The 12297-nt window shown below is 39.9% G+C and overlaps 2 protein-coding genes across 6 annotated transcripts in view; both read left to right on the top strand.

The window, feature by feature from the left end:
* Positions 1-1240: 1240 nt before the first annotated feature.
* SFT2D2 (SFT2 domain containing 2) lies at positions 1241-11472 on the top strand. Its single transcript, XM_051781086.1, has 8 exons — positions 1241-1351; positions 1689-1775; positions 2090-2175; positions 3225-3306; positions 5301-5336; positions 5475-5533; positions 6271-6300; positions 6903-11472. Exons 1-8 carry the CDS (start codon positions 1289-1291, stop codon positions 6940-6942), a joined length of 483 nt encoding a protein of 160 aa, XP_051637046.1. The 5' UTR covers positions 1241-1288; the 3' UTR covers positions 6943-11472.
* The window catches only part of TBX19 (T-box transcription factor 19), a 46141-nt gene continuing 37099 nt past the window's right edge, over positions 3256-12297 (top strand). For all 5 annotated transcript variants that reach the window (XM_051781014.1, XM_051781020.1, XM_051781015.1 and 2 more), the window contains exons 1-4: positions 3256-3306; positions 5301-5336; positions 5475-5533; positions 6271-6300. In XM_051781014.1, the coding sequence (XP_051636974.1) occupies positions 5531-5533; positions 6271-6300 (33 nt within the window). In that variant the 5' untranslated portion in view covers positions 3256-3306; positions 5301-5336; positions 5475-5530. The remainder of the gene's footprint in view (positions 3307-5300; positions 5337-5474; positions 5534-6270; positions 6301-12297) is intronic.

The raw sequence follows: 12297 nt of genomic DNA, 5'->3' as shown, positions 1-12297 counted from the left end.
AAGGGGGCTGCAAATAAATGCAGCATGGAAGTGATTAAAATTCATTTGGTAATAGAAGATGATTTGGGTCTGCTCCAGTGATAGAGGAGTACGGGGAGAGAGTGAAAAGGAAGGGAACAGCAAATGGGGGTGAAGAGGTATTTTTCTAGTAGAAGTAAATCATGGCACTTCTTTTACTCTAAGCATATATTATTTTACATGCCTTAAAGCTTATAAAAACACACTTTAAAGCTGGTAATGACTGAGAGCAGAGCTCATGTAGTGCTAGCATGAAGGAAACTGTATCTGCATTAATTAATTAAAACTGTGATTCGGGTTTGGTCAGTGATGCTAATGTAAGCTCCGTTGGGCTAAAACGTGTTGGGGGGAAAACCCACAGAGTGGACAGCAAGCACTGAAAAGGGCACTCTGCATGTTTAGCTTATACTGTGTATTTTATCTTGTCCATCATACACTCTAATCTGTGACCTTTTGATACAGTTTTATTGAATGGGCTTGTATCCTGACTATGTAGATTTGTGATATCCATCTATTTTGGGTGCATTTAAGTGGAACCACATGTATTGGGGAAATTACAGGAACATGTTTAGGAAGTTACAGTTACTACAAGTTCAAAATTGGAGCACTTTGTGACTTTCTTATGCCACACAGATTACCAAGAAGCAGCAGCATAAGCTGGTGTACCACAAGCCTGCTGGCACAAAATTTCCACAGAAAAGTACCACTTTGGAGGGTACCACTTTTAGGGGGAGGGAGCAGGGGGGGATTCTCCAGCTGTTTTGTGGCGAGTCTAATGTGGCAGTTTATATTGTTTCTTGTATGTTGCGAACTAAAATGTACCAAATGTTTTATAATTTTGTTTTTAACTGAGCAAAATAAACTGAAATAACCACTTGTGATGCTGAATTTTGCCTGCTAGTAAGATGTTGCATCCACGTGCCTTTGGCAGGAGACCGCTCTGGCTAGTTACGAAAATAAAGTGGAGACTCTTTCAGACCAGGGTAAGAGCCACAGCCGTGGGGGCGAAATGAAGTCTGTGTCACGGTTTCTATGAGCTTTGCTATTGCCGAGTAATGGACGCGAAAGGGATGGGAGGAGATGGGATACAGCCACGTCCGGACTACATCCCCCGTCAGCCCGCGCGCCGCCCCGGCGGCCTTCCCGTACCTGGGAGCGCAGGTGGGCGCGGTGCCTGCCGGAGCTGGTAGTCCCTGGGGAGGGGAAGGGAGGGGAAGGGAAGGGAAGGGCAGGGCAGCCGGGCTGGCCGGGCGGGGAGCGGAGCCGAGCCATGGACAAGCTGAAGCGGGTGCTGAGCGGCCGCGACGCGGAGGAGCCGAGCGGCCTGGCCGAGGTACCGCCGGGGGGCTACGGGGGCACCCAAACAACCCCTCCCCGGTTGGTTTGGAGAGCTGGCGGAACAGCCCCAGCGGAAAAGTTGCCGGTGCCGGCGATCCCGGCGTGGGCGGGAGGACGGGCGGTCCCCCCCCCGTCCCCTCAGCCCTGCGGGGACCCCCCGGGTCCCCAGCGCGGGTGGCGGTCCCGCCGCATCCCCCGCGCCTCCCGCGGGCCGCGGGAGAGGGAGCCGGAATAGGACACAGCTCGGCGTCCGAGAGGAAGTTTGAACACTTGACAGGAGGCGAGGTCTACTAGTAAATAAGTTTCGCTTTTATTTTTCTCCTCGTTTCCAGGTTATTGATTCAACTTCTTTAGGCTGGGGCACCCGAGTGAAAGGCTTCGTTGCGTGTTTTGCTATAGGATGCCTGTGCTCGGTCTTGGTAAGGACTTTTTGCCAGATCTCTCCAGTATTTGAGTTTCAGGAGCCCAGGTGATTGCAGCCTTGCTCTGTGCCGTTGCTTGATTTTTCTGAGTCTCTGAGGAGACGTCTGACTCGGTTCCAGTTAGATACACTAAGTCTTAACAAAAATGCTAATAAATGCGATTTACTTTTATATGTGTGATTCTGCCATTTAGGTTTAAGGTTGGGGTTTTTTTAAGTTTCTTTTGTGATGTGATATTTCTGGGATATATTTCTTTTTCAATTTCAAAGCTATTAATTTCCACCCCCCGTCTCTCTAATGTTCCTTTTTAGGGTAGTTGTCTGCTATGGATACCAAAGAAAGGGCTGATTCTCTTTGCAGTGTTTTATACTCTGGGGAATATTGCGTCTATTGGGAGGTAACAATCTTTATAATTTAGTTCCATAATAAAGATGAGAAACAAAAGCAGAATGATAGTGCATAAGTGTTAATAAGTGGTAGAAGCTGTTGCGTTTGCCTGAGATTTGCTTTTGTAGGTAATTTTCTTGTTGAATTTTAAAGAACACAATTTTCCCAGTGGTGCCCTGAAAAGGTAAAGGAAATTTTAATTTTCTTTGTTGTTATTAGTAATGCATTCAAGGTAGAAGTTACTCATCAGTAAAGGAGAATCAAACTTACACTTAGAGCATTGAGGTTTTTGGATTTTGTTGGTTCCTCCTTCTCAATTTAAAAATAATTCTCCATTTTGCATTTGGTAATGTTCTGTGTGTTTTGGTGAATATATTTGAGGCAGTCTTGTCTGTCAGGGCAGGCATATTTGTTAGGACTTCAAGGTTCCTGAAACATAGCTCCACAGATTTGTGACAGATACAACCTTCTGTGATTGAGGAAACTTAGCATGATGTTAGAAAGTGTAAATAATGGAATTGGAAGTAATATACTGATGAGGCAGAATAACATAGTATATGAGACAGGAATATCACTTTAGATAAAACTTTCACGTTGTATAATTCATACAGTATCCATCACCAGGGCCCTAAATGAGGGCTGCAGTTCTCGTAAGGGATCACAGAATGGATCCAGGCCTGAAAACAATCCTTTATATAGGGGAATTGAGCTGGATTACCTGGCAATCCATGCAGAACCTCTGTGGATGGCGTTCTTGAAAAGCAGATTTAAAAAGCATTTTTGAAAAACAGGTTGAAAAAAGCATCTGTCAAGAATGATCTAACTGGAGCTGACCTTGACCTATGCTACTAACTTGACAGTTCTGCTCTGCTTATGTTGATTTTAACTGAACAAGTGTGAATAATATTTGAAATACTCTGCAGAAAAAAAAGCAGGAACGGATTTTGTCTCATATATTCCATAGTGTAATTATGTTCTGCATGACAACAGAGTTTATTCTTACCTAGTTTCACTTTTGCCTTTCTTACCTCTGTGTTCATCCTGGTTTATTTTTCACAGCACTCTTTTTCTTATGGGACCAATGAAACAATTAAAAAGGATGTTTGAACCTACACGTTTGATTGCTACTATTGTTATGCTAGTAAGTATCAAAGGAGTCAGTTTAACTCATGAAAACTTGTGAAAAATTTTCACTGTAAAGTCTTTTCATATACATTGATCTAATTGAGTCTCAGGTTGTGTTTGTGGGTGGTGTTTTCTTTTATTTTTTTTTTCCTTTTCTTAAAGCATCAAACACCCTGCAAATCGGCTATAGTGGAAAGGTGAGTGTAGCACCAGAAAACCACTGAAAAGACTGAGATTAAGCCAGATTGTTGTGCTAAATGGGCATTAAGGGTCTGTGGCTGGTGTGTGTGTACCATGCATGTGCTTTTTTAGGGTGCTTGAAGTCACAACATCGTATTTACACATTTCCTAAAAAATGAAAGATGGGAAACTAGTCCTACGGACGTAGTTAGATATTTTGGTTTTCATTATTTTGTCTTTTTTATATTCTATCTGATTTGCTTTAAAGAACCATGTAGGTATTTCTACCTTGATAGAATCATCTATTGCTGACAAAGCAACAGAGGGAACTCTATGCTGTGGTCACCTTGCATTAAAAATGCAGGCATCATCCCAGCTGGCTGATAACTTCAGGTTTTGAAACTTGTATGACAGAATGAAATTGCAAATTCAGTGTTTAGCTGAAGTCAGCCCTTAGAATTATTTTTATTTTCAGAAGATGGAAATTGTACCAAACCTACTGCGTGTGTGTCTATGCCTGGAAGTTGCTGCTAAGTTCCATACCTAAAAGTGAATGTTTTTTTGTCTCTGCAACTTTCCCATTTTCTCTTGGTGAGTCTAAAGTCTGGAAGGTGGTATAACTTGCATGAGTCTGTCCTCCCGTTTTCAGTCTGAATGTCTTCAGAGTGTTTGCTTGGCATCAGCACTTCCTAATTTCTCTTTAAACATCCTGAAACGCTGCAGAGCTTGAGAAATTGTGCATGCTTGCAGATCCAAGCAAGAAGCTTACTGTGTGGTGTATGTGTTTTGTATGCATTCAGGATGCCTGAAGTCAGGAGAATGCCTGGAATGTTGTTCACTGGAATAAAGCCAGTTGTTAGATGTATGATGCAGTATTTAGACCAATATAAAAATCACCACCTTAAAACTAATGGAAAAATTACATTTAAAGTCAGTTATCATGGTTGAGGTGAAGTGTATGATTTCTTTAAAAATGCATGTGTTACTGTCTTGAATACGCAGTACTATATCTTTGCTTTTCCCACTCAAGCAGAAAAATGCACATTATAATCTCTAGTACCACAGTGGTACACGCGTATCTAAGCCTGTTACATATTGATGAAGGAAGATGAATTACCAGCATCTGCCATAGCTAAATGAGCTGTTGTGTCTTAAATTGAAAACCAAAACTTTAACTAATAGGAGGCTTCCGTTTAAACTGAGGGTTAAAGCAGAAAATAATCCAAAGTGGCCTAATGCCCCCCCCCAAGATTTTAACTGTAGTAAAGAAAGACACAGTGCAACTCTGAAAAAAGAAAAAACACTGGTTTGAATGAATGTACTGGACTTCATATATATAAACAGGTGAGCTACTAAGCAATAGCCCAAAGTTCTTGAAAGTGTATCATAGTTTTAGTTGGTAAACATTAAGTAATGACTCAACTTTAACCCCATGGTAACCATGTAATCATCAGGAAATGTGGCATGTGCAGAGGCAGAAAGACTCTTCAGGTACAACTCTAGTCTTACTCATGCAAAATGATGAAGTGTGGTGTGTGCCTACGACTCCAAGAAGTGTGTGGGATGAAGTAGGGACCCACTGATGTTCCTTTGCAGCCACAAAATTATTTTCTGGAGATACCAGGTGATATTTTGTAATTGCTTTAATTCGCTTCAGAAAAGTAGTAGCAAGATCATTTTAAATGCAAGGAACTCTTATGCAGGATTGGATAAAACTATGAAACTATGTAATCCCTTCCTGTCTTGTGAAGGAACCTGTTACAGTGTTACAGTATCTATAAAAACTGGAGTTGTTTCTATGTTTAACAGAAATTGTTTGTTTTCTTCTAGTTGTGCCTCGTACTAACACTGTGTTCTGCTTTCTGGGTGAGTACCTGAGTCCTATATGTATATATATATATATATATGGAGTTAATATAACTGGAGTATATTTTGAAAATAAGATTCTTACACTGTTGTCTCTGCTATGTTTCTCCCCTCCTCCCTCCTTCTCTCTTCCTTCAGTGGCGCAAGGCAGGACTCGCGCTTCTTTTCTGCATCTTACAGTTCTTTGCCATGGCATGGTAAGTGATTTCCTCCCCACGTGCTCCACTTTATATGCACCTAACATTAGTAGCTGAGTGGATTTTGACCTTGCATGAGTTAGAGGGAAGGAAAATTTTTACCTTGTCATTCCCCTAGATTCTAGACAATGCATCAGTGAGGAGCTGACCTGTTCCCACTTTTTGATCTCTCACACCACTTCAGAGGCTTTGCAGATGGAGTTTGGGGCTCCATTTCTGAAGAAGTTCCTTTGAACATGTTTAATTTCTGTGAGCTTGAAGTAAAACTGTTTTTTTCTTTCCCTTTTAAATCAATTTGTTGCTTACTACCTGGTATTCCTCCTTTACACTCTCCTGAATTTGTCTGGAGACCCAGCTATGCCAATCAAATTGTCAGTGTTCTTCATGTTAACATATGCTCTGTGCAAGGTCACTGAAGTAGTGCACAAACTGATATGAACACATAGCCAGCCTTCAAGACTAATCTTGCCTGCCTGTAGGTCTTGGAGCATGAAGAATATTGAATGCAGGAGAGCTGTGTTTAAAATGCTTCCACAACATGCCCTGCTATTTTGCCATAGTGTTTCACAGCCTGGCTGGGCTGAGATGACTTGCAAGGATACTTATTCCTGTTGCTCACAAACTCAAAGCTTCGTTTTAATTGTGTATCTTTTAATTCAGAGTATCAGAAGGGTTGTTCTTGTTTGTGACTAATAAAATCTGACATGAAGAGTAACTTTCAAAATATTTCTTCTTAGGTACAGCATTTCCTTCATACCATATGCAAGGTAAGCTTCCCTACTCTCTTAATTTTCATTGTTTAATTAATCATACAGAAAATTACTTTATAGGAGCATTGTAATACGTGGCTTTAGAAGATTTTCCCTGGTGTAGGAAATCCATGTAGTTAAATCTGAAAAGAAAACTAAGCAACTTCTCTAGTGGGAGAACACAAGTAAAAAAATATGTGAATCTGCTGACCACATGCTGTGACCATAAGGCTTGCCTTTGGAATGCCTAAATGTTGGTTCAAATGCTACTAAACAAGAGTATTCTTCTGTGTACCTTTTTTTCCCATTCTCCCCCATGAGCACTGTTGTGTTTGAGCATACAGTTCTCTCTCCTGCCCCATCAGCCCCACTGAGGCCTTCAGTGCCTCCGTACAGCCTTGCAGGTGTCCTTTCCTCTGTGAGTGGGCAGGTGGGCAGTGAGCAGACCCACTTGTCTCTAAGGTATTTGTGTAGTCATGCAAATTATGTTGTGCAATTAACCCATGGCCAGCTGATCTTTACAACCCTCAGTGTCAGTGTGATGGGCAGCATGGATTGAGTCTCATCAAGTGGCATAACTGAGGTGACTGTTGTTTTTTTTTTCTTTCTTCTGCCTGTAGGGATGCTGTGAAGAAATGTGTTTCGGTCTGTCTGTCCTAACAGGAATACCAGATGCTTCACAAAGTTCTAGGAAGTTCTAGGTAGAACTATGTTAAGATCACCGTGTTGTGTAGTTTCCTACTTCTTAAGCACATGCCTTGCAGCTCGTTGTTAGAAGCTCCTTGTGCTACATCCAGTGTATGCAATTGCTTGGGTTTGTAAGCAATGGTGTCTTGATCACAGGGTGCTTGTGATCAAATGAAATTCAGTCTGGCAGAAGAACTGGGCAGAAATCCAAAATTTGCTATGATAACTCTTAAGTAAATTCATGTATTTGGTTTTGCAAATATTTCAAAGTAATACATGAAGTCTGTAAAATGAAGACCTTGGCTCTGTTGGGACTATGGCAGTCTAGATGATTTATTTTTCAAGAAAAAGAAATCAGTTGCAAATTGATTTCTTACTGACAACTTGGGTTTTTTTTAAATAGCCTTATGTTACTTAATCTTTGTGCTGTTTGCCTTGGATAATGGAATATTGGTATTCTTTCTTTTCGTGTCTCCCTGGCAAAATGTTAGGTTTATGAGACTTCTAAAAGATTTAATTATAAAGTCAGAGACTGTTTGGGACTAACCATGAAATGTTTGCATCTTTAATGAAGTATTTAATTTTCAGTCTGTATTGATGGTATTTCCTTAAAATATGTGAAAGGGATATTTTCATCTGTAAAAACTTGTTCCTGTAGGAAATGCCCTTGTAAAATAAGGTTAATTGATTTTTTCAGCTGCCAGGAACCTGAGTTCTTTGTCTTGCTTACAGCTAAATGTAAGCAGTATGTACAGTACAGTATGTACAGTATGTACAAAGTAGGAAGCTGAAATTATTCACACAAAGCTGAAGGTGCTTCTCTTCTCCCTCAGCTGTAGCATGGAAGCAGTGCAAAGCTGAGGGCATGGTAGGCAAGCAAAGAGAGATTTTATTTATGTCCTTCCTCAAAGGACAAACTGTGATAAGGTGGATGTGGGCTGTTGGTTAAGCAACTTGGGCAAGGGAGAATGCATTTTCTTCTGAAATGTAAATAGATTAAAACTCCAACATTTCTTTTTTTTGTAAGTGGGATCAGTTTCTTCTAAAACTCTGGCACACACTAGTGAACTTCCTCTGCTTTGAGGAGAAAGTATGATTTTCTACTGCCTGTCTTAGCAAAGAAAGTGTGTAACAATCTAGCTGCTAGCTCCTAACAAATGCTGAGCAGTCAGTATCCAAATTCCAAGGCCACTCTCTTTATCTTCTGAGCTACATATAATCATTTACTCCCAAACCATTGCAGTGGTCAGTTGTTTAATATCTGAGCACAAATTCCTGCTTCTCCTCTGTGAGGTACTGTTTAACTGCTTTCACCTTTCCTCTGACCAAACTGTCTTCCTGGAGTCAGTGTGTAAGATTATGATTATCCCGTGGACTCTGGTAGGAACTGAAGCCTCTCTTGCTCCATCTGCCCAGAGTTTAGTCATTTGAAAGCATCATGTTTGCATGGCAAGTATGTCCCTGACTTGTACCACAAAGATTTTAGTGTAGGAAAAACTTAGATCTACTTGGCAATGAATAATAACCCCACAGTGAAGGCAGATATTCTGTGGCTTTCAGAAAGTTACTAAAATCTGAGTTAATCCAAAATCTTAAATTTAATTGTCCTTCTGATAATCTATAAAGCACAGTATCATCCAACTGTTAGAATTCTCTAAAAAAAAAAAGGATTCCCTTTGGCAGATAGTATGAAAGGGAAATTTTAACAACCTTTCTGTGAATTCCAGCTGGCCAGAATTACTGTTACAAAGACATTTGAATGGAAAATACCACCTTGAAAACATAGCACTGATGTTGGGATAAATTAGTTATACAGGTTCAAGTGCTATATCCTAGTGCTTTTCTTCTCCTCCAGGACTTAGAAGTTAGTGTTGAAATAACTAGGTTGACTATTACTCTTCTTGAAAAGTAGAACTGGTTAATTGCACAAGGGAGACTGGGAATTAAAGAAAACTGATACTTCTTTTCCCTGACTTATCTCAGACAAGTATCTAAACTGATGTGTTTTGTCACAGAGTAAGTTCAAAACCTATTTACATCTGTCAAAGGACATGTGTTAGTCTTTTCTTAGAACTTTGATAATGTTTACAGAATTCCTTTGTATAGGGGAAATTGAAATGCAACCCTAATGCCTTTTACATTCCAATATTTCTTTAATTTTTGGGTGTTCCTGAAAAAAGCTACTAGTACATTGTTTCTGCTTCCCCTTTCCAGGAAAGTTATGTTAATTGGGATCATCAGTCCAGGTTAATGGAACTTGACTTCTGGGGTTCTTTTTTTTTTTATTTCTTCACATTAGAAGGAGTAAAAGCCTTTCTCTTATTCCTCGGCTAGCTTGGGTAGGATTGTGGTAGCCTGACTCTAGCAATTCCTCTAGAAGAACAGTAGAATTGGGTATGCTGAATGTTATTTTTTCAACTTGCATATTGGCTAAGTGGAACCTTTGAGCTGGCTGTTGTGAATACAGCTATTTAGAAGTAGGAAATTTATGAAACTACCAATAGATAGCAGGTAAACTTAAATTAATTTTTTCTTTCTTCCTCTCCCCCGTCCTATCATTTTTAAAACTGTAATTCCAGTTCCACAGCCTTTATTGAATAAGAGAGAAGAACAAATCTTTATTTGACTGCATAGCACATGAGACTAAGCAATTGTGCCCTTAAAGGAAGTGAGACCAAGGAAAGATGGCAAAGACACAAGGATCACCATAGTGCCACTAGGGTTTTTATTGCCCTTTGGTGTTGTGCTCCGTTACTGTGAAGGTCAGATGGTAGCACAGATTTGCTGTATTCTTGCCAGTATGTGAAACATACTCAGGGTTTGTTGCTTCATCTACAAGCAGTTTCGATTTAAAATAGCTCTATCAGAACAAAACTCTTTAGATTCTTATTCCCTTGTAAGTGGTTGTGTTCAGGCTGTTGCCAAGTTTAACAGCAAAAGAAATTTCCACTTTAATAAAGTACTTTATTTTATATGATTTTTACATAACCAGGGAGTAAACTAGTATATGAATGTTCCCTCTTGACTAGTTTTCAATCTGACTTAGATAATACCATTAAACCTTTTTTTTTTTTTTTTGGTCATTAAAACTACTTTGTGTTAAGTTTTACTATCATCAGCTTTGGTTATCCGCTTGGCAGGAAGCGTGGTGGGCATTTCTGAAGCTTTCTATCTTAATGTCATTCAGTGCAGGAATGTTTGTTGTCAGCAGTCTATTGCAAATAGAGATGTTTGTGGTTTAAATCACAAAGCTCCTTCCTTCCCAAAGTCCTTGCTCAGTTGCCTACAGCACTTAACTCAAGGCTGACTTCTCTAAAGAAACTTGTATGACATTGGGTGCCTATCCCAGTAGGATTTGGTATTCTACCAGAAAGTGCTTTTTGCCTAACCTCACTGTTGATCAACTTGTCCACTTTTTTATTTGCAGTACAGGTATCATAACCTGAACCAAGCAGCCTTAGCATACAGTTCTAGCAAGAAATATGTTTATCTGGGATCAGCTGACTTTCCAGCTGTAGTAGAAGTGGAAATGGGAAGGGTGGTAGTCATCTGAGACTCTATACATCGAAATGTGGGATTTTTTTTCACTACTTCGAAGTTTTGCTCTGTTTTGTGTGATGAAGTCCACTGTGAATGCTGGTACTATCTGAGATGATTCTACACGGATGATGTGAACAATTTCATCTCATTTAGTATTTACAGTAATGAGATTGTTCATGAGCTGTTACAAAAAACCAAGAAATATTTTCTCCACCAAGTTGAAAGTCTTTTCAGAAATCACATTTTAAAAAAGAGAGTGTTTTAGGCTCTGTAGGTGAATATGCAAACTGGGGGGAGACTGGAGACTACTACAGGATGGCTTCCAGCTAGGAACGGGATGACAGGCTTGAATCTGTCATAACTTGTGGGTGGATGCAGCCGCTGTGCAATGCCTTTGGAGGCTCATGGCACTGTCCCTTATGAGTGGTCAGAAACACGTGTTCTGAGAACTGCCTGTGGAGCAGTGTGGGTGCTTGAAGCTTGTCCTCTCTTGCTGCGTGCTCAGAGATTGAAAGAACCTCCGAATTTCTGAGAACGGCTCTTACTTAATTTTGGTACTTAATCATGTTCATGAAAGTAAGATCACTGTGCTGTTGTAGACTCTCAAAACCGAGGAGGATGTTTAAACACGTTTGTCTTAATACTGATGTTTACAACCACAGCAAATGCTGGCCAGAAATGGTGTATTTTCTTAAAACCATGTGCCTCGCTCTAATGTGACCACTAAATTTTTCTAACAGCTGTGGAATTGTTTTGTAAAATAAAAATCAAATTCAGAAATTCTCCACAATATTTTATACTGTTACTGATTCTGTTTCCTGCTGTGCTTTTTCTATGTATTTACACTGTTTTATTTCTACTTTGATAAATATTTTTTTCCCTAATGTACAACTTTCTCTGTAATGAAGTGAAATCTTTGCAAGTGCTGTTTTTTCCCTTCAATAAAGTTTTCATTGCGTTAAATGAATTGTCCTTATGGTTAATATGGCATTTTTAATGATGCTGATTCTCCAGGTGATGCTGAAATTTCTCTGGGTTGTTTGTTTTCTTCTGTTTGTTTGGTTGTTTTTTTTTAAAGTTATTGTCTTGTCCTCACTTCCTTTGCTGTGCACACAACATGTACTTTGAGGGGAGTTTCTGTGTCACCACTGCTGTGCAGGAGCTTCACCCAGCAGCTGCATGCACCCTGAGAACTGGTTGGCACAACGGGGGTTGTTAAGGTGGGGATGATATTTTTACTACTTCTTATTTATTTACTTCAAGAGTCAATGTAGATGTGCCAACAAACTATCATTAGTCCATGCTACAGAGCAAAGAATGCCTGATGCCATTCTGTCAGCAGAGACAACAAGAAGCAAGATGCCTCTGAAATAAATATGCTCTGAGTGCTGATTGTACACTGGAAGTAAAATGCCAATGGTTTCTGAATGTGTGTTAAAAATAGTTAGAGGCAATTTTTTTTTCTTTCGGAAAGCTGGTCCTTTTAAGTTTGTGCTTAATATGTGTCCTTTCTCCTGGTTGACAGGCAGTTGTGGAGCTTTTTTTTTTGTTTGCAAGGGTGGTGGTGAGATTTGTGTGCTGTGGGAGACTGTTTTTTTCAGTTACCTTTTTTGGTTTTGTTTTTTTTTTGACTGTTCTCCTAAACAATCTCCATCTCAAAACTGACTCAACTGAAATTTCTGTCCTACGGGAGACTCTAAAGTTGTGTTTGTAGAAGAAGCAGCAGCCTGTCTTCCTGTAATATAGAAACCTAGGGGGTTGCATTTTATGTCTTTGAAAAGGATAGAG

The sequence above is a fragment of the Manacus candei genome, unplaced genomic scaffold, assembly GCF_025592945.1.
Source record: "Manacus candei isolate 608988 ecotype Guabito, Panama unplaced genomic scaffold, ASM2559294v1 h1tg000014l, whole genome shotgun sequence".
Lineage (NCBI taxonomy): Eukaryota > Metazoa > Chordata > Aves > Passeriformes > Pipridae > Manacus > Manacus candei.
This window is presented reverse-complemented; position numbering and strand designations above follow the sequence as displayed.

Bases quoted from the DNA above. Each gene is read 5' to 3' on its own strand.
- SFT2D2 (XM_051781086.1), top strand. From the start codon at position 1,289: ATGGACAAGCTGAAGCGGGTGCTGAGCGGCCGCGACGCGGAGGAGCCG. The intron at 5,534-6,270 runs GTAAGTGATTTC...ATTTCTTCTTAG, and splicing joins CAGTTCTTTGCCATGGCATG to GTACAGCATTTCCTTCATAC. The intron at 6,301-6,902 runs GTAAGCTTCCCT...TTCTGCCTGTAG, and splicing joins TCCTTCATACCATATGCAAG to GGATGCTGTGAAGAAATGTG.